Here is a 20,708-nt window from a genome sequence, read left to right on the forward strand (position 1 = left end):
TCGATACTCTCGTAATATTGTTTATCGTGTCAAAACTTATTTTATTTATTACTACTTGATTATTGTTATTGTTTATTATATTATTTATTTGATTATCTAAAATTACTAAGTCGTCATGATCGGGATTTCCCGCGATCCATTTCCAGACTTTTCCTATTGTTCTATAGATTTTTTAAATCTTTTGGGTCAGAGTCTATTTAGGTAAGATTGTGTAAGGGTTAATGCATTTATCAAGATGGGTAGAAAGGGATTTTCTGATGTTATCTTGGTTTTAATAGTGTTGTCCATTTTGTCGAGTGTCATTTGAAATGCGTCTAGGTCTACTGTAACACGTCTACCAAAAAATGTCTATTGGTCGTTTCCCGGTTGTGGAATGTATGGTGTAGTTATATTCGTATGTACATCGGTCTCAGAGTTCTTGGAATGAGCGGTGTGTGCTTTCCGTTTGAAGGCAGCGCATAATTTCAGACAGGGTAGAGTGAAATCTTTCTATATACTTATCCGTTAACGGTGCTTGTGTTGACCTTCGACCATAAATTGTATGGAAGCTGAATTTAAAGATTTCTCGTTGTCGATAACTATTGTTTTGGGTATACCAAAAGCGAAAAGTATTTGTCGTAAAGGTTCTCTGATATCTTCTATTGATTTTGACTCTATTATTTTAACTTGAGCATATTTGGAGAATTTATCTACTGCTGTTAGAACTAATTTTTATTCCGTACTGTAAATATCTATATGCACAAGTTCTCCAGGGTATTGAGGTATTGGGGTTTCTAATGGTTGTGGCTTATTAAGGTTGCGATCATACTTGTTTTCCTTGCAAACTCTACACTGTTTAATTTGTTTTCATCTTTGGAAAGTAACATCTTTGTATTAGTTGTTTTTTTATTTTCGTCTCTATTCCTATGTTCTCGCTTTGTTCGTTTAGTATTTCCTCGTTTTGTGCATCCTCGCTTGTTATGTCCTTTACTTTTGTTTGGGTGTAACGAATTTTATAGTTACCAAAGTGAAGTGGGAAAATTTCTTGGATTTTCCCTATTATTTCTTCAGAGGTAAATATACCATTTATCACTGAGGGGTTAAGGTATCTTTTCAATAGTGAAGTTAAATTCTCTGTTGAAAAGTTGGTGTTGGCGATTATATGTCTATGGTAGGTCGGGAATGGTATTTTAAACTAGTAGCTCTCTTCGTCTGCTAACGAGATCCAAATTTGGTTTTTGAATGCATTTATGGGTCCTTCTACTGCTGGAATTATATTGTGTGATAAGCTTTCGTCGGAATGTGTAGCAACTGATAGGGAGTTTACTTCAAAAGGCCTGGATAATGTATCTGCAACTACATTGGCTTTCCCAGGTTTGTATTTTAATTCATAGTTGTATTCTTTAAGTATGGCTTTCCATCGCTTTAGTTTGGAGATATTATTTTTATTACTTAGAGCGTATGTAAGTGGTTGGTGGTCTGTATGTATTACAACTTTTGCTGTACAGTATAGATAGTTTCTAAATGAGTTCAGTGCCCATATAATGGTAAGCATTTCTTTTTCGTTGACTGCGTAACTTTCTTCGGCTTTGTTCAATGTTCTTGATATAAAGTTTATTGGTTTGCCATTTTGCTCTAAAACGGTGCCTATGGCATGCTTTGAGGCGTCAGTAGTTAAGTCAAATTCTTTCTTGTAATCAGGATATTGTAAAATTACGTCTTTAGATGTCACTGTGGATTTAATTTTGTTGAATGCAGATATAGCTTACTCATTTAGATTTATTTGGATTTGTTCCGAGCTTCTTTTCGACATTCTTCCATCCTCACCTCTAAGAGGGGATGTAAGTGGCTTGGCCAATTTGGCATAATCCTTGATAAATCTTCTATAATATCCGGGTAAGCCTAAGAATGATCGTAAGTCCTTGATCGTCTGGGGGTATGGAAAATTTGATATTGGTTGTACTTTGGAAATTCCCTTGGAAGATACAACGAATCCTAGGAATTCGACCTGCTTTTTGAGGAATTCGCATTTATCGATTTGAACCTTCATGTTTGCTTTACTGAGGGTATCAAAAATTGTGTCTATGTGTTCGGAGTGTGATTTTTCGTCTCTAATAAATATAATTGTATCGTCTATGTATATGTCGGCGCACCCTAATAGTGTGTGGATATTGGTATGCGTGTGTGAGTGTGTGTGTACACAGTTTAGGGAATTTCATTAGAAGTCTAAGTTCTTCGTTATTCCATCAACCGTTAGTTGTGCTGTGATTGGTTGTCTTTTCAAGAAGTACCGCTTTAGCGGGGCGACAGCGTGGCGTCGCCACCGTCGAGTGTGGTTTGCTGCATGTCGTCTCTTGAAGGAGTACCGTTATAGCGGGACGACAGCGTGGCGTCGCTATCGTCGAGCGTGGTTCGGTGGTAAGTTTAAAAGGAAGAAAACGACGTACATAGAGGCAGTCGAGTTGAGGACTTGATCTAGAGAAGTTGTATTAAAAAGTTAATAGTGAAGTCGTATTAAAAAGTTAATAGTGAGAAGTGAAGAATATTGTGAAGTGAGGAACTATTGTGAAGTAAGTGAGAAACCGAAACGCGCTGCGCTCTAACAATGTCCAACAAAGACCATTGTATTCCGACATCAGAAGTGGAATCTGCCCATTTGCCTCAACCATTGGATGGACCATGATGGAGTTGCAGAGTGGAGGATTATTAAGCTTGTGGCGGACTACGGATCTGGCTGTACCTGATGCGGGGTGGAGCAGGTCTGTGCAACTGCCCAAATTCGGCCAAGACAAATCATGAAATGTGGATGGATACGTGATGCAGATGGAAGCGTTGCAGGATGGCTTGTTGCAAGTAAATGGACAAAGTTGAGAAAATGCCGGAGCTGTCTTGCGATGCGCTCGTGCAAACAGTATTGTTGTTGTGCATTGAAAAGTACTTCGAAGAAGGTAATGTGCGTAGTTGAGTTGGCTTTATGAGAAGTGTGTGTGGTCGGACGGACGGACGGGCGATAGAGTGTAGCTACTTCGAGTATTAACAGTGAAATAGTTGTGCAAAGTGCTGCGGTTAATAATATTTTAAAGTTCATGCAAAATGAAAAAGAAAAGCGCTTACGGCGAAGGTGTACAAAGTGATAAAATATGTGAGAAGTGAGTAAGTTAAGTAAACAAAGAGGAAATAAAGTGGTTAAATAAAAAAAAAAAAAAAAAAATTCCGTGTGTTGTCAAAGAAAAAGCTTAATAAAAGTGTTCTACCGAAAGCGAGTGGAACGGTGCAGCGTTGCAGCGTGCAGTACCTAAAGGATGCCTGAACCACAGAGACCAAAGTTTTGAAATCACCTTTGATTCTGGATCGGAAAGTTCGTTAATGAAAGAAAAGCTAAGTATAAAATTTTCTGGTAGATGATTCAATAACATTGTTATGCTAAAAGGTATAGGCAGTGATGGAATATCTAGTACTGTACATATATTAGGTAACGTAAAAATTGACGATAATTGTATTGAAATTTTCTTTTATGCAATGGGCGATGATGATATGCAAAATGACATTGTCATTGGCCGTGAAATGCTTAATCAGGGTTTTAATATTGTTATTTCGTCAAACAAATTTAAGGCTTCAAGAATCTAAATTGTTAATTTATGTACTGGCAGTGAGCCAGCCGATATTCATACTGTACTCAAATTCATTTATAACTGGTATCCCAAATACTAAAGTCAGAATTTGTGAAATGAAAAGTAGATTAATTGATCCAACAAAAACTGTACAAAGAAGGCCATATCGTTTAAGTCCATGTGAGCGAGATTTAGTTCGAAAAAAAATTAATGAATTACTAAAATGCAATATAATTAGGCCAATTATTATTGATTAAAAAAAAAAAAAATGGTTCAGACAGTCTTTGTGTTGACTATAGAGAGCTAAATTCAAATTCACAGTCGCTGATAAATACCCGTTACCACTTATACAAGATCAAATAAATAGACTTGGGGGAGCTAATTACTTTACATGTCTAGATGTGGCCAGTGGATATTCGGGCTCAGAAACGCACCTTCGGTTTTCCAACGATTGGTAGGCACTAGGGCATCTAGCAAATCCCTTTGTTATCATCTATATGGACGATATCATGATAGTTGCCTCAACAAAATGCGAGGCGTTAGAAAGATTACAGATTGTTCTAAATGTTTTAACAGAGGCTGGGTTTTCATTCAACCTTACAAAGTGTTCTTTTCTGAAAACATCGGTTCAATATTTGGGTTACAATGTAAGTGCTGGTGAAATTCGTCCAAATCTCACTCAGACAATTTATTGGGTAAGCGTCTTATTTCCGACAGTTTATTAAGGAATTTTCACCCGTTGTTGGGCTTATTTGCAGTCATTCACATTCGATATTCAGTATAGAGAAGGGAAGAGAATGGCACATGTTGACTTTTTATCGAGAAATCCTCCTTTAACAAGGTCTACTTCGGCCACAAAATTAGTCACACAATCCACATCGATATGACAGGAAAATTGAGTGGCAAGAGTGACCAGAAGGAGTATGTTATTGTTCAGGTCGACGAGTTTACCAAATACGTCTATCTTAGTCATAGCCTTAAATAAGACAGTGAGAGTTGCATAAAAGCTGTTCAATCCGCTGTTTCATTGTTTGGAGTACCAAACCGAATAATAGCTGACCAGGGAAGGTGTTTTACAGGCGCAAAGTTCACGCAATTCTGTTCAGATCAGAAAATAAACTTGCATTTGATAGCCATTGGTGCAAGTCGAGCTAATGGTCAAGTGGAGCGAACCATGAGCACGTTAAAAAATATGTTAACGGCGGTTGAAACTGGAACTTAGTCTTGGCAGGATGTGTTAGGTTAGTTAAACGCAAAGTTGGGGATTTTGTGTTACTTAAAAGTAAAGAAAGACATCAGACAAAGTTAAGTCTGAAATTCAAGGGACTTGAAATAGTAAGGGTTGTAGAAGGTGACAGGTACATTTTGGAATTCTTGACTAATGGGGTGAGTTGTTGATATGCAGGCGAAGATTTGAGAAGGTTGCCAGAGGCGCAAGTGCCCGAGGAACCGAATGTGTATGATGGTGATGATGAGGATGTTGTTGCAAGTAGAGAATCCGTTGCGAACGGTGAAGAGAGTGAAAATGAAAATATTGAAAGTATTGAGGGTGTTGAAGTTTGAAGAAAATGAGAATGAAGATGTTGAGAATGTTGAAATCACTAAAGAGAGTGAAAGAAACGAATAAGAATGACAAAATATATGAATGGCTGGCCAAAGAAAATGGCAGAGTACTCAGATCATAATGCAAGCACAAGTGCAAAACAGACTAATGGTTGTTTTGATCATGGCGTGTGGAGTATTTGATTGAGTAATGAATTGATTATGTGACAGCAATGTAAAAGTTGAAAGAAACTGTTGAAAGAGACAGTAATAAAGAAAGTTGAAAGAGACACTGTTGAAATAGACAGTAATAAAGAAAGTTGAAAGTTCAAAGAGACATTACAGTTGCCTTAAGGGCTTATAATGATGTTTGTAATAATAATGTGGGCACAAGTGCAAAACAATGGTTTTGATCATGGTGTGTGGCGCATTGGGTATTATAATGTAAAGCATGTGTGGTTAATGATAATGTGAAAATGAGCTGTGTTAAAGAAAAAGATTTTGTATTAGTAAGAAGGAAACAGAAATATGAAGATGTAATTTGTCAATGGAAATTATAAGTTTAGATGAAAAATTGGAAGTTGGATTTGAATAAACTTTTATAAGTTGATTGAAAGGTAACATAGCATTTTTGGTAAAATTGCACGAGGTCGTGTAATTGTCAGGATGGCCGTGTCGGCGCACCCTAATAGTGTGTGGATATTGGTATGCGTGTGTGAGTGTGTGTGTACACAGTTTAGGGAATTTCATTAGAAGTCTAAGTTCTTCGTTATTCCATCAACCGTTAGTTGTGCTGTGATTGGTTGTCTTTTCAAGAAGTACCGCTTTAGCGGGGCGACAGCGTGGCGTCGCCACCGTCGAGTGTGGTTTGCTGCATGTCGTCTCTTGAAGGAGTACCGTTATAGCGGGACGACAGCGTGGCGTCGCTATCGTCGAGCGTGGTTCGGTGGTAAGTTTAAAAGGAAGAAAACGACGTACATAGAGGCAGTCGAGTTGAGGACTTGATCTAGAGAAGTTGTATTAAAAAGTTAATAGTGAAGTCGTATTAAAAAGTTAATAGTGAGAAGTGAAGAATATTGTGAAGTGAGGAACTATTGTGAAGTAAGTGAGAAACCGAAACGCGCTGCGCTCTAACAATGTCCAACAAAGACCATTGTATTCCGACATATACATAGCATATTTTGCCTTTGTATTGTCTTAGTATGTCGTCAAGCGTCCGTTGAAATATGGCTGGGGCATTTTTCAAACCAAACGGAAGTCGGGTGAACTCGTATTTCCCTTTGTTCACCGAAAATGCTGTTTTTTCCACGTCAGATTCCTTAAGAGGAATTTGATGGAAACCGCTTTTTAAATCAATCACAGAGAAAATTGGATACCTATTTGCAACTGTAACTGCGTTTAGCTTCCTGTAATCTATAGCCATTCTAAATTTGTTTCTGCCTCTTTTTTAGTCACTACCCATACAGGTGAATTATAGGGTGATCCTGATTGTCGTATGATACCGTCATCTAATAATTTACTTACTTGCTTTTCAACATTCTGTTTAAGGCTAATAGAATAAGTGTAGGACTTGGAGTATATAGGCGTGTCTGAATTTGTTCAAATTCCTGCAAATACTTTTGTGGTGTAGGTTAGTTTTTCGTCCGGTTCCGAAAATAGGTTTCGGTGCTTTTGTACTAGTTTCCTAATTGCATGTTTTTCTACTGTACTCATATGTTCGTCGCGGATATGTATTAAGTTAACGTCCTGTACACTATATTGTCTCAGATAGATTCTTTTCGTATTTGCTATTACCATGTAATTTTCGTTTGTGTGTATGATTGCTGAAAGTGCTTTTAAACTATCGTTTCCTAATATGGCGTGGAAAGTGGTGAGTGCTGGCAATTGGAAAAATTTTAATTTGCAATTTTCCAAATTGAAAAGATATAGATATGTATGGTGAGTTGGCTAGAAAAGGAGTATTGTTCGCTATTGCTTTTTCTACTAAGCTTGATTGTATGTTATTTTTATTGGATCCGATGTCTACTAATATTTGCATTATTTCGCCGCTCTTCATCCTGCATCTGAAATAAGGTAGCGAAGAGCTATTTAGTCTAAAAAATGGACGTCAGTGAGGTCGAGTGTTTCTTCAATTGTGTCCTTGTGATTTGGCTCATTGTAGGCGTATTGGTTATTGTAGTTGTATTGGTCATTGTAGTTGTATACGCTTTCGTTGTATTGGTCTTCTGGTGGTTCGTTAGGATTTATGTGAAAGTTTCTTAGCATTTTTTGTGGGGGGTTATGTATCATTGAAGCGTTTGATGATCTTTTACCGAATTCTTGGGGTTTTGGCCGATTTGCGTAATTAACGGCTCTTGTCCTTATACTCTCATCCACGTCCATCGGTTGAGGTGGTTTAGGGGGTCTGGGAGGAGCAATGTTTTGCTGTGGACTATATAGATTTTGGTTTTGTTGCCGATATTGTTGACTAAATTGATTTAGATTCCGATTTGAATGTTGTTGGATGTTAGGGTGATTAAGGTTTAGTTGTTTGCTATGGTAATTTTGTGGGTTGGAATATGTCAAAGGATTTGGTAGATAAGCTAGTTCAGGATAAAATTTGGATGTGGTTTGAGGGTTTAATGGTTGATGATATCTGGGTTGGGTGTATTGCTGTTGTGGCTGTTGCTGATTTATGAGTTGTTGACGAGAAGTTGATGGTGTGATAGAGGTTTGGTTATTAGCGTGAGAAGCTCTGAAGCTTTGGTTTTATAATTTGAGACAAAGATGGAGGGCTTCGGGTAGGCTTTTTGGTCCTTAATGCCAAGTAGCCGGGGAAGATCACCAGAAAGTCCTCTTATAAAAGTATAGAGGACTTTAGCGCGGTAATTCTTCGTTTACAAGTGGACTGCTTCTTCTCCTATCTCCATACATCCTATCTTGTTCAGAAGTAAAGATAAGTGCCCATATACCTTTTGGTAAAATTCATTAATTGTCATTCGTCCTTGTATGGAGCGAACCATGAGCACGTTAAAAAATATGTTAACGGCGGTTGAAACTGGAACTTAGTCTTGGCAGGATGTGTTAGGTTAGTTAAACGCAAAGTTGGGGATTTTGTGTTACTTAAAAGTAAAGAAAGACATCAGACAAAGTTAAGTCTGAAATTCAAGGGACTTGAAATAGTAAGGGTTGTAGAAGGTGACAGGTACATTTTGGAATTCTTGACTAATGGGGTGAGTTGTTGATATGCAGGCGAAGATTTGAGAAGGTTGCCAGAGGCGCAAGTGCCCGAGGAACCGAATGTGTATGATGGTGATGATGAGGATGTTGTTGCAAGTAGAGAATCCGTTGCGAACGGTGAAGAGAGTGAAAATGAAAATATTGAAAGTATTGAGGGTGTTGAAGTTTGAAGAAAATGAGAATGAAGATGTTGAGAATGTTGAAATCACTAAAGAGAGTGAAAGAAACGAATAAGAATGACAAAATATATGAATGGCTGGCCAAAGAAAATGGCAGAGTACTCAGATCATAATGCAAGCACAAGTGCAAAACAGACTAATGGTTGTTTTGATCATGGCGTGTGGAGTATTTGATTGAGTAATGAATTGATTATGTGACAGCAATGTAAAAGTTGAAAGAAACTGTTGAAAGAGACAGTAATAAAGAAAGTTGAAAGAGACACTGTTGAAATAGACAGTAATAAAGAAAGTTGAAAGTTCAAAGAGACATTACAGTTGCCTTAAGGGCTTATAATGATGTTTGTAATAATAATGTGGGCACAAGTGCAAAACAATGGTTTTGATCATGGTGTGTGGCGCATTGGGTATTATAATGTAAAGCATGTGTGGTTAATGATAATGTGAAAATGAGCTGTGTTAAAGAAAAAGATTTTGTATTAGTAAGAAGGAAACAGAAATATGAAGATGTAATTTGTCAATGGAAATTATAAGTTTAGATGAAAAATTGGAAGTTGGATTTGAATAAACTTTTATAAGTTGATTGAAAGGTAACATAGCATTTTTGGTAAAATTGCACGAGGTCGTGTAATTGTCAGGATGGCCGTGTCGGCGCACCCTAATAGTGTGTGGATATTGGTATGCGTGTGTGAGTGTGTGTGTACACAGTTTAGGGAATTTCATTAGAAGTCTAAGTTCTTCGTTATTCCATCAACCGTTAGTTGTGCTGTGATTGGTTGTCTTTTCAAGAAGTACCGCTTTAGCGGGGCGACAGCGTGGCGTCGCCACCGTCGAGTGTGGTTTGCTGCATGTCGTCTCTTGAAGGAGTACCGTTATAGCGGGACGACAGCGTGGCGTCGCTATCGTCGAGCGTGGTTCGGTGGTAAGTTTAAAAGGAAGAAAACGACGTACATAGAGGCAGTCGAGTTGAGGACTTGATCTAGAGAAGTTGTATTAAAAAGTTAATAGTGAAGTCGTATTAAAAAGTTAATAGTGAGAAGTGAAGAATATTGTGAAGTGAGGAACTATTGTGAAGTAAGTGAGAAACCGAAACGCGCTGCGCTCTAACAATGTCCAACAAAGACCATTGTATTCCGACATATACATAGCATATTTTGCCTTTGTATTGTCTTAGTATGTCGTCAAGCGTCCGTTGAAATATGGCTGGGGCATTTTTCAAACCAAACGGAAGTCGGGTGAACTCGTATTTCCCTTTGTTCACCGAAAATGCTGTTTTTTCCACGTCAGATTCTTTAAGAGGAATTTGATGGAAACCGCTTTTTAAATCAATCACAGAGAAAATTGGATACCTATTTGCAACTGTAACTGCGTTTAGCTTCCTGTAATCTATAACCATTCTAAATTTGTTTCTGCCTCTTTTTTAGTCACTACCCATACAGGTGAATTATAGGGTGATCCTGATTGTCGTATGATACCGTCATCTAATAATTTACTTACTTGCTTTTCAACATTCTGTTTAAGGCTAATAGAATAAGTGTAGGACTTGGAGTATATAGGCGTGTCTGAATTTGTTCAAATTCCTGCAAATACTTTTGTGGTGTAGGTTAGTTTTTCGTCCGGTTCCGAAAATAGGTTTCGGTGCTTTTGTACTAGTTTCCTAATTGCATGTTTTTCTACTGTACTCATATGTTCGTCGCGGATATGTATTAAGTTAACGTCCTGTACACTATATTGTCTCAGATAGATTCTTTTCGTATTTGCTATTACCATGTAATTTTCGTTTGTGTGTATGATTGCTGAAAGTGCTTTTAAACTATCGTTTCCTAATATGGCGTGGAAAGTGGTGAGTGCTGGCAATTGGAAAAATTTTAATTTGCAATTTTCCAAATTGAAAAGATATAGATATGTATGGTGAGTTGGCTAGAAAAGGAGTATTGTTCGCTATTGCTTTTTCTACTAAGCTTGATTGTATGTTATTTTTATTGGATCCGATGTCTACTAATATTTGCATTATTTCGCCGCTCTTCATCCTGCATCTGAAATAAGGTAGCGAAGAGCTATTTAGTCTAAAAAATGGACGTCAGTGAGGTCGAGTGTTTCTTCAATTGTGTCCTTGTGATTTGGCTCATTGTAGGCGTATTGGTTATTGTAGTTGTATTGGTCATTGTAGTTGTATACGCTTTCGTTGTATTGGTCTTCTGGTGGTTCGTTAGGATTGATGTGAAAGTTTCTTAGCATTTTTTGTGGGGGGTTATGTATCATTGAAGCGTTTGATGATCTTTTACCGAATTCTTGGGGTTTTGGCCGATTTGCGTAATTAACGGCTCTTGTCCTTATACTCTCATCCACGTCCATCGGTTGAGGTGGTTTAGGGGGTCTGGGAGGAGCAATGTTTTGCTGTGGACTATATAGATTTTGGTTTTGTTGCCGATATTGTTGACTAAATTGATTTAGATTCCGATTTGAATGTTGTTGGATGTTAGGGTGATTAAGGTTTAGTTGTTTGCTATGGTAATTTTGTGGGTTGGAATATGTCAAAGGATTTGGTAGATAAGCTAGTTCAGGATAAAATTTGGATGTGGTTTGAGGGTTTAATGGTTGATGATATCTGGGTTGGGTGTATTGCTGTTGTGGCTGTTGCTGATTTATGAGTTGTTGACGAGAAGTTGATGGTGTGATAGAGGTTTGGTTATTAGCGTGAGAAGCTCTGAAGCTTTGGTTTTATAATTTGAGACAAAGATGGAGGGCTTCGGGTAGGCTTTTTGGTCCTTAATGCCAAGTAGCCGGGGAAGATCACCAGAAAGTCCTCTTATAAAAGTATAGAGGACTTTAGCGCGGTAATTCTTCGTTTACAAGTGGACTGTTTCTTCTCCTATCTCCATACATCCTATCTTGTTCAGAAGTAAAGATAAGTGCCCATATACCTTTTGGTAAAATTCATTAATTGTCATTCGTCCTTGTATTAGACATGTCATTTGATACTCTAGAGTGCATACATATGTCTTGTTTGTTTGCGCAGTGAGTAGTCAAGCAGCGGGAGATTGCTGTCCAGTCTTAAGGGGTTGTTGTAGGATTCTAAGGCTACGAGGACTGCTATATATATTTCTGGCCTAATAATGAAAATAGGCATATTTATCAACGAAATTTTTTTTTTTTCGTTGGATTTGGCTCGTCTTGGAAGACCCACACGGTCGATTGCTGTTTTGTTTCGGGCTCATATGTATAGATCCATGATTCGTCACCTGTGACGATCTTATACACGTCTTTTGAATCACCGCGATCGTATTTTTTCAGCATTTCTTTACACCAATCCACACAAGCCTTTTTTTGAGCGATTGTTAAATTGTGCGGGATCCAACGAGAACAAACCTTCTTTACAGCCAGGTGTTCATGCAATAGCGAATGTATGCTGGTGGGAGAAATGCATAGGCATGCCTCTATCTGAAGGTATGTTACGGTCTTGCATTATCAGTTCACGTACGGCATCGATGTTTTCTGGCACAACGGCTGTTTTTGGACTACATTCACGGAATTCGTCTTTGAGCGAGCGTCGGCCACGATTGAATTCGTTGTACCAGTTTTTCACAGTGCTATAGGATGGTGCTTCACAGCCATACAAAATGTGAAAAATGATCGCAAGAAAATGTTCACGAGTTAATTCCATTTTTTGGCACAGATGAATTTTTTAATTCCCTGTAAATAAAACAATTCACGATTAAATGACAAAACGTTCTGAGTGATGTTATGCTAAAAAATGTCAAACTATCCTATGGAAATGTCAGATTGCACCTGGCAACAAGTAGTGTTGCCTAGTCCAGAAATATATATAGCAGCCTACGTATATGCCTTTCCAACTATCTTATTTCTGATGACATTTAAAATGCCGAAATATTTAGGTGTCCCTTCTGAGGGTTCGTAGATTCTTAAAATGCGTTCGACACTTTTTTTCCGGGAACTAAATTCTGAGGCATTTCTTGAAAATTCGCTTGGGGATCTTATCCATTTCATTCGTGTTGTTTTGGAATTGTTCGTCTATTGCTTGGTCCGTAATGACCGGTTTTATTTTTTTATTAAGAATATTATGTACTACATTAGGTACACTTGCCTCTATTGCTAAAATGACCATGTTTTTTATCATGTTCGCCAATTCGGGCGGAATTGTGTTATTAGGGCCTGATGATGCTGTTGATGCAGCAGGATGATTAATCCAGAGTACGGGAGGTTAATTAGATTGTTTGGATTTGCCATTTTTAATTTTTTTTTTCAAAATTTTATACGACTATTTTAGTTTGAATATTTATATTTTTTGTTTATTTAAAACTTTGTGGAAATTATCCGAATTGAGTGATCTGTTAAGATAAGTATCACTGTAATATTGTTCTATTGAAGTAATTGAAATTTACGTTAATTGTGTTGGCTAAATTTAATTTATTCCGCCGAGTCATTTTCAATTCGTTTTTGTGCTACATTTTAAATAGTGCAATTGTTAGTCTTAATTTATATTGCTTATTTAAATTTCTTTCTTGTTTTTATTCGTTTCCATCTTTGTCCACAGCTGTTCGCGAGTTTCTTACTTTTCGTGTGTTACAGTGCATCTCAAACTGCTCGCTACATTGGTTGTTATCTTTGATAACCAACTATTTTTATTGCACTCATTTGTTATAAATATTTTTGTCATTGCTCTTTTACTTTTATTATTTAACATCTTCTATATAAATAAAAATGAATCGCCAAAATGTATGTACAGTAGTATCTCGATAGATCGGACACCCTTGATGTTGGGGGTCGTCCGGATAACGGGGGTGTCCGGATTATAGATATTTTTTTTAATGGTTATTTGCGGGAAAGAAATTTGACACAATTAACATACATTTTAATTCAAATTCAGTTTTTATTAAAATTTTATGTAAACATGGATACTTTTAATTGTTATGCATTTGAAAAAAAGTATCAATTTTGGTCTGTTTAGAGTTTTCTCTAAACATTTTATCTGCAGTTTCCTTTAAGCGTTTTAAAGTTAAAATGTCCATAGCCGAAGCGTCAATTTGTTCTGCCCACTGAATCGTTTTGGAAAAAATACTTTTTGCTTCACTACTACTGATTTTATTTTCCACTTCAACTATGCTATAGTCAGAGTCAGAACCATTTTCCTCAATATTATCGTTTTCTAACACAGACTGCACAATTTCCCGATCAGAAAAATCGTATTCGTATTCATCTCTTCCAGTTATAAAAGCATTCTAAAACCGATTTGGGCATATGGAATACAAATCTGGGGAACTGCAAGTAAATCGAACGTAGAAGTAATACAAAGATATCAGTCGAAAACACTCAGGTTGATTGCAAACGCTCCATGGTACATCAGAAATATTAACTTACACAAAGATCTTGAAATAAATATGGTGAAGAGCGAGATTCAGAAACTCAGTTCAAGATATCTTAATCGCCTAAACTGCCACCCCAACATACATGCCATTAACCTACTGGACAACAGTGAAGATACTCGCCGACTGCAAAGGCTACATCCCTTAGACTTACCATTTAGATCTTAAGTTTAACTGAATTAATAAAATTGTAAAGTATATATAATACTAAATTAAGTGAATTGTGATACATATATAGTACAAATCTTATACTTCAAATGCCTTTATGTATTTAAGGGACAAATTGCAATTTTAGCATCAAATTGAATCTTAGATATAATAAAATTTGCTTATTGTCACACGACAGATTGTAAATAAAATGAAATATTAAAAAAAACAAAAAAAAAAAAATCTCTTCCAGTGGCCCAGTCATTTATGGTTTGAGTATCAACTTGAGCGTCCAGATTTGTTGAAGCGATGATGGTATGAATTTCATTCATGTCTGAATTAGCGGCTGTAAGTTGAGCCAGAGGTATCAAATCTTCCTCCATCCATTCTTGTCGGTCACTGCACAACAACTGGTTCCAACTGCGTACAATATTCTGCTGTGATATACCTAACCACGCATTGTTTAAAAGTGTGACACAATTTCGTAGCGTAAAGTTTTTTAATGCAATTCCAATATCTGTATTATCAATTGGAAGATAATTCAAAAGTTGTTTTCTGTAAGACACTTTAACATTTTGAATTAAATTTTGATCTAAAGGCTGTATGATTGCTGTGCAATTGGGTGGAAGAAAGACAATTCGAAAATTAGTGTCTATGTCAATATCTTCTGATCTTGGGTGGCATGGAGCATTGCCGATTAGTAAAATAGCTTTTAATGGTCTATTATTGTCTTGCAAAAATTTTTTTACATCCGGTATAAAATATTTCCTGTACCATTCAGTAAATAAGAACGTTGACATCCAACCTTTTTTAGTTGCTTTATAAGTTACAGGCACATTGCAATTTTTAAATGATCGTGGATTAGTTGATTTCCCTATTACCAAAAGGGGTAGCTTATGTGTGCCAGATGCATTGCAACAAGGCATAAAAGTTATCCGATCCTTTGAAATTTTTCGACCAGATGCAGATTTTTCTTGCGAGTGCGCCAATGTATTTGCAGGAATAACTTTCCAAAAGGCTGCCGATTCATCTGCATTATAAATCTGGTCATGGTCTAGGTCTATTTCTTTTATAATAGATTTTAATTTTTGCCTGAATGGTTCCACTGCAGAAACATCACTGCTTACTTTTTCACCACAAATTTTTAATTTCCTTATGCCATGTCGTGCTTTAAAATTTGAAATCCACCCCAAACTTGGCCCAAAATCATTTTTGCCAGTTATTTGATTATAGAAATATTTTGCTTTGTGTTGAATCATTTCGGTTGATATAGGAATATTCTGGTTTCTCTGTTGAACAAACCAAGTCATTAAGGCCTTCTCCATATCCGGATGTTCCCCTAGTCTCATGGTCTGCCTTTTTTCTGAGAAATACCACTAAGTTATTAAATTTGGAAACCAAAATTGGTTCCACTTTAACTAACCTGGTTTCTGCACACAGTTGGACGCATACTTTCTGATAGCATAACGTTTCTTTTTAATGTCAAATACAGTAGATTTTGTTACCCGAAATTGTTCTGCAACGTATCTAATTGATTTTCCTTCATCAAGGCGATCTAATATTTCACATTTTTTCTGAATAGATAGGGTTTTATGAGCTCTTTTATTTATTTGTCTGCCGTTCATTTTAATAACAAAGAAATTCAATGCAAGTCCAGTCACTGTGCCACTTCACGAACTATGAATAAACAAATGGTGCACCGCCGTGTAGAGAATAATATCATTCTTGGAATAAATACATATGTATATACGCACATTTTTTCGTTAAAGTACCGATATTCTTCGAACTGCTGCAGCAAAAACTCACAACGCAAAGTAAAAATCATAATACCAAAGGGAAAAGAGAAACAAAAGTCTGCATTTTTTGTAGCGTCCGGATTAAAGAGTAAAAAATATAAAACTGTCCGGGTAATAGCAATGTCCGGATTATAGAGGTGTCCGGACTAAAGGGTGTCCGGTCTATCGAGATACTACTGTACGCTCATAACTTTCATACGACTGAACCCAATTTGATAATTCTTTTTTTAAAATGTTCGTTGAGGTTCAGAGATGGTTTATGCGGAGAAAAAAATTCGAATAATTGCCGGAAAACCCCTGAAAACAGCCCTTTTCTTTTTCTCATACAAACGAATGAATGTTTGTTCGTTAGCAACGCTAAGAGAACGGCTGAACTAATATTGATGAAATTTTAAGAGGTTGTTCGTCGTGGATCGGGAAAGGTTTAGAAATAAAGAACCTGTATGTCTATAGTACCAAGTTTTAAGAATAAAAATATTTTTGTATACAAACAAAAAGATGAATTTTAAATGAATACTTATATCAATTCATATATGAAACACCGGAATCATTGAAAATAAAATAAGAAAACATTGTGCAATTTTAGAAGCGGCTCACTTGTACGATTAACTTTACTAAAGATACAACAAGTCAACAGGGCTTTGAAAATTCGTCAGAAAAAGCTTATCAATATTCAATTATTTCTGTTATAAAACATTTTTTATCAGTATTGCACTCACGAATAAAAAAGTTTATCAAGTTAATGAATTACATTCTATTTCATAGAAATTTATTTGTAAATTTATATAAAAAAATCAGAATAAATCCTTAAAATGTATTGTCGTAACATTATATCAGACGTGCTGAAAAATTTGCCGCCCCCAAATTGTGCCGCCCTAGGCCCGGGCCTCGCGGGCCTAGGCGGTAATCCATCACTGGATGATATACGTGCGGTATTATGGGTCGCGATCAATCAGAAAGCGATCGTCACGATGCCATAGCAAGACTTTTCAACAGCTTCGATGAACATTATCTTGAAGCAACGCATATATGGTGCTGTTAGATGCTAGATGTACTCTGTTGAGTGGCAAAAGAGAGGTTTTCCGCACGCACACATTCTTCTTTGGATGGTGGAAGATGGTTACACCAGATCAATTGATGAAATCATTCAATAATGCGGCAATTCCTGATGCAAAGAAAGATCCAGTATTATACGAAGTGATGAAAACCAATAAGGTTCATGGACCTTGCGGAGACCACAACCCCACTTCGGTTTGAATGTCTGTCAATAAATGCACGAAACAGTATCCATGTACTTTTCATTCGGAAACACAAACTAGAAATGGTGGATATCCACACTATCGGCGTTGCTCACCAGACGACAATGGCAGAACATTTAGCATTCAATTAAGAGGCGTGAGCATCGAAGTTGACAATACATGGATCGTACCATATTCACCACTATTGTCTAATTCACATTCAAAACTCATATCAATGTTGGTTATTGCAGTTTGGTGTAATCGTTAAAATACGTTTGTAATTACGTCACCAAAGGAAGCAACATGGCGGTCATTGGTCTTGATACGTAAAGCGCAATAAAACGCTTTGTAGGATATTTACTTTTGCATTTCATGAAAGTTTTCGGACTGTTGTGCGTCTCGCAGTTAATTTGAAGAATGGCCAAAGAGTGTATTTCATTCCAGAGAGTACAGTATAGCCAGTGGAAACATCGCCAGCAACAAAATTAATATTGACGAGTTTTTTCTCAACTTGCGTCAGTGATTCGTTTGTGAGAACATTGCTCTATTTGGAAATGCCTTGATATTATGCATGGAATGCATGGCCGAAGAAATAGGTACGCAGAAAGCAAGGCCAACCAGTAGATTGACATCCAGGTGTCTTATCAACTAATGCATTAGGACGAATTTACACAATCCACCCGAAAAACGACGATTGTTTTTACCTTCGGTTGCTATTGATTCATGTACGCGGTTCAACTTTATTTGAGTCATTGCTTACTGTGAATGGTATATGGGAATATGTGCAAGTTTTGGAGAAGTAAGTCAGCAATTACAAATGCTGGAACACGCTAATCACTGGAATGAAAATGAAGCTCGCATACTTTTCGATATAAACCTCGACATTGTCAAAGACATTTTACATCGTCTTCGCTAAAAATTGGAAATGGTTCAATTTCGGTTGATACTTCCGGTGGTTTGATATCAATTCCATCTTCCCTTTATCAATTCACAAATGTTCGGACATTGGCCAAATTATCATAACTACGATTCCTTAAGTGCACGCACAATATTAGCTGCCAAAAATACCGATATTGTTGACTCGAACTGGAAGATTCAAAGTCAAGTTCCGGGAGGCTTGCGCTCATACAAATCGATCGATCGTCTTGACTATGAAGACGACGCCGTGAATTATCCAGTGGTACTTTTAAATTCTTTGGACAGGCTTGGTATGCCACCGCATCATTTGCGTCTCAAAGTAGGATCTGTCGTTATTATGTTTCCCAATCTTCATGCGCCGAAACTGTGTAATGGAACCCGAGTGATTGTGACGCACCTATCGAGTACAAAGGGACAGAATGCTTGATCCTACGAATTCCTTTGAGTTCTAACGATTTGCCATTTCAGTTCAAACGTATTCCGTTTCCAGTGAAAATTGAATTTGAGATGACAGTCAACAGGACCTAAAGATAGTAGCATAGTGTGAGGCATAATTTTGGAAATGCTATGTTTTTCACATGGCCGTAGCGTGCTCACGAGTTGGAAAACCATCTATTCTGTAGACCGGAACGGAAACCGAAAAATGTTGTTTATAAAGCTGCGTTACATTGAAAAAAATGAAATGATAAATTTAACTTTCTTTTCATTTCAAACTACATAATTTCACGCAGGACAACGGGGTCAGCTAGTTTTTTATATTTTTATTTAATATTGTTTTTTGTTCATTATGACTTGTAACTTTCCGAACTGCTCTGTGAAAGGCGAGTCGGAACGCTTTGTTTCTTGCTGTGATAGGCTTGTCCATCTTAAATGTGCTGGACTGACAGGTAGGATATTGGATTCTATTCTCGACGGCAAGGGCTTGCGCTGGTCTTGCTTAAAATGCAGACCTACAGAAATAGAATTGTTTAAAGTTTTTAAGTAGGCGCGCAATGGTTTCAAGGATATTGGTCGAGAGTTTGAAACCCTTACTGGAAAATTAAGGCATTATGAAACGCTGTTTCAATCATTTCAATGCCTAAATGTGCGGTAAGAGATTCCAAAACCTTTAGCTGAACGTAAACGTCCGTCTGATGAAGATACCACTGTATCTTCTTTAAAGAGAATGCCTCCACCCACCATTGACCTCATTAACCTTGCATCCCATTGTCCTCAAGGAGAGAAGGTTCCATCCGCTCAAGACACAGAGAAAACTGTTGCTGAACACGGCAAGTGGAAAACTTCGCAGGACCCGCCTTCAAATACCTCCAAGTCAGCTAATAACAACTTAGTTGTAATACCACGGAAAAATGCAATTTTTATCTCGAGACTTGCTGCGGATACGACAGTCGACGATATAAAAAGTTACATCGCTTCGAAATTAAAAACGGAAGATACAGACATCCGTAAATTTAATTTCAAACACAACAGGGATATTTCGTCATTGAAGATCGACTGACAAGTTTCAATTGATACTTAATAACTCATTCTGGCCATCTGGGGTCTTTGTGCGCGAATTCGAGCACAAACGCGATAAGCCCCCTGGAGTTATCCCTAAATTGCCAAGAAATCCCCTGATTACAAAAAACTAATTAACAATAATTCGCTGAATATTTATTATCAAAATGTTAGAGGTCTTAATACAAAACTTACTGATTTGTATTTAAATAGCGCTCATTGCAACTTTAAAATCATTGCCTTCACAGAAACTTGGCTAAAGCCTCACATTTTTGATAATGAAATATTCAACAGCGAATTCGAAATCTTTAGATATGACCGGCGGAACAGAAAAGGAGGTGGTGTCTTGTTTGCTGTTCATTCTTCAATTCCATCTGAAGAAGTCGCATGCCGACTTCATAGAATTTAAGTGCATTCGTATTTGCGCTAATAGTGGCCATATCTACTTAACTTTATCTTATAAACCGCCTCACTCCGATATATCTGTATATATGCAACATGCTTCATTAATAAATAATGTTTTCTCGATGGCTAATAATACTGATTCCATGATTGTTTTGGGAGATTTCAATTTACCGTGCTTATCATGGAACTCTATTGATAATTACACCATTCCGATGAGTACTCGCTTATGTTTTAACGAGTTTTTAGATGAAATGTCGGAGTTGGGCCTTAACCAAATTAATTTAATTTCAAACGAGTTTGGTAAGATTTTAGATCTAGTTTATGTTGATAACACTTCAATGTTCTCCGTTGTCCGATGGTTCGGCCAGAGGACCCGTATCATCCTGCTTTGGAAATTAACATCGAAATCATAGCTAACTTTGCCAATAATAATACAAAAGACCTTTGTTTTCGGTTCAACTTTGCGAAAGCTAATTTTAAGAAGATTAATAACGAACTTTCTAAAGTAACTTGGCCTGACTACAGTGGCAATATTGAATTTAGTGCTTCCCACTTTAATGCGACTATTTTTAATTTATTCGAAAAATATGTTCCGAAGTGTGTTGTTACTCAAAAAATAAGTTCTAATTTATGGTTTTCGAAAGAATTATGTAAATTAAAAAATAGAAAGTCTCGTCCTTTTAAACTTAAAAAAAAACAGGTTTAGTTGCTTACTATTCAAGATATTCTAAATTGAGTCGACAATTTGCTGAACTTAACAAAATATGTTATAATAATTATATAAATAAAGTAAAAA

General features: G+C 36.8%; 2 protein-coding genes across 15 annotated transcripts in view; both read right to left on the reverse strand.

Moving 5' to 3' along the window:
• Positions 1–20,708, reverse strand: part of LOC115065890 (LINE-1 retrotransposable element ORF2 protein) — a 247,603-nt gene that overhangs the window by 23,809 nt on the left and 203,086 nt on the right. The window lies entirely within an intron of this gene.
• On the reverse strand, positions 13,465–16,491 carry LOC125776658 (tigger transposable element-derived protein 2-like). The gene has a single exon (XM_049450127.1). The coding sequence runs from the start codon at positions 15,405–15,407 to the stop codon at positions 14,247–14,249; it is 1,161 nt and encodes a 386-aa protein (XP_049306084.1). The 5' UTR covers positions 15,408–16,491; the 3' UTR covers positions 13,465–14,246.

Source organism: Bactrocera dorsalis, chromosome 2, assembly GCF_023373825.1.
Source record: "Bactrocera dorsalis isolate Fly_Bdor chromosome 2, ASM2337382v1, whole genome shotgun sequence".
In the NCBI taxonomy this organism is placed as follows: Eukaryota; Metazoa; Arthropoda; class Insecta; order Diptera; family Tephritidae; genus Bactrocera; species Bactrocera dorsalis.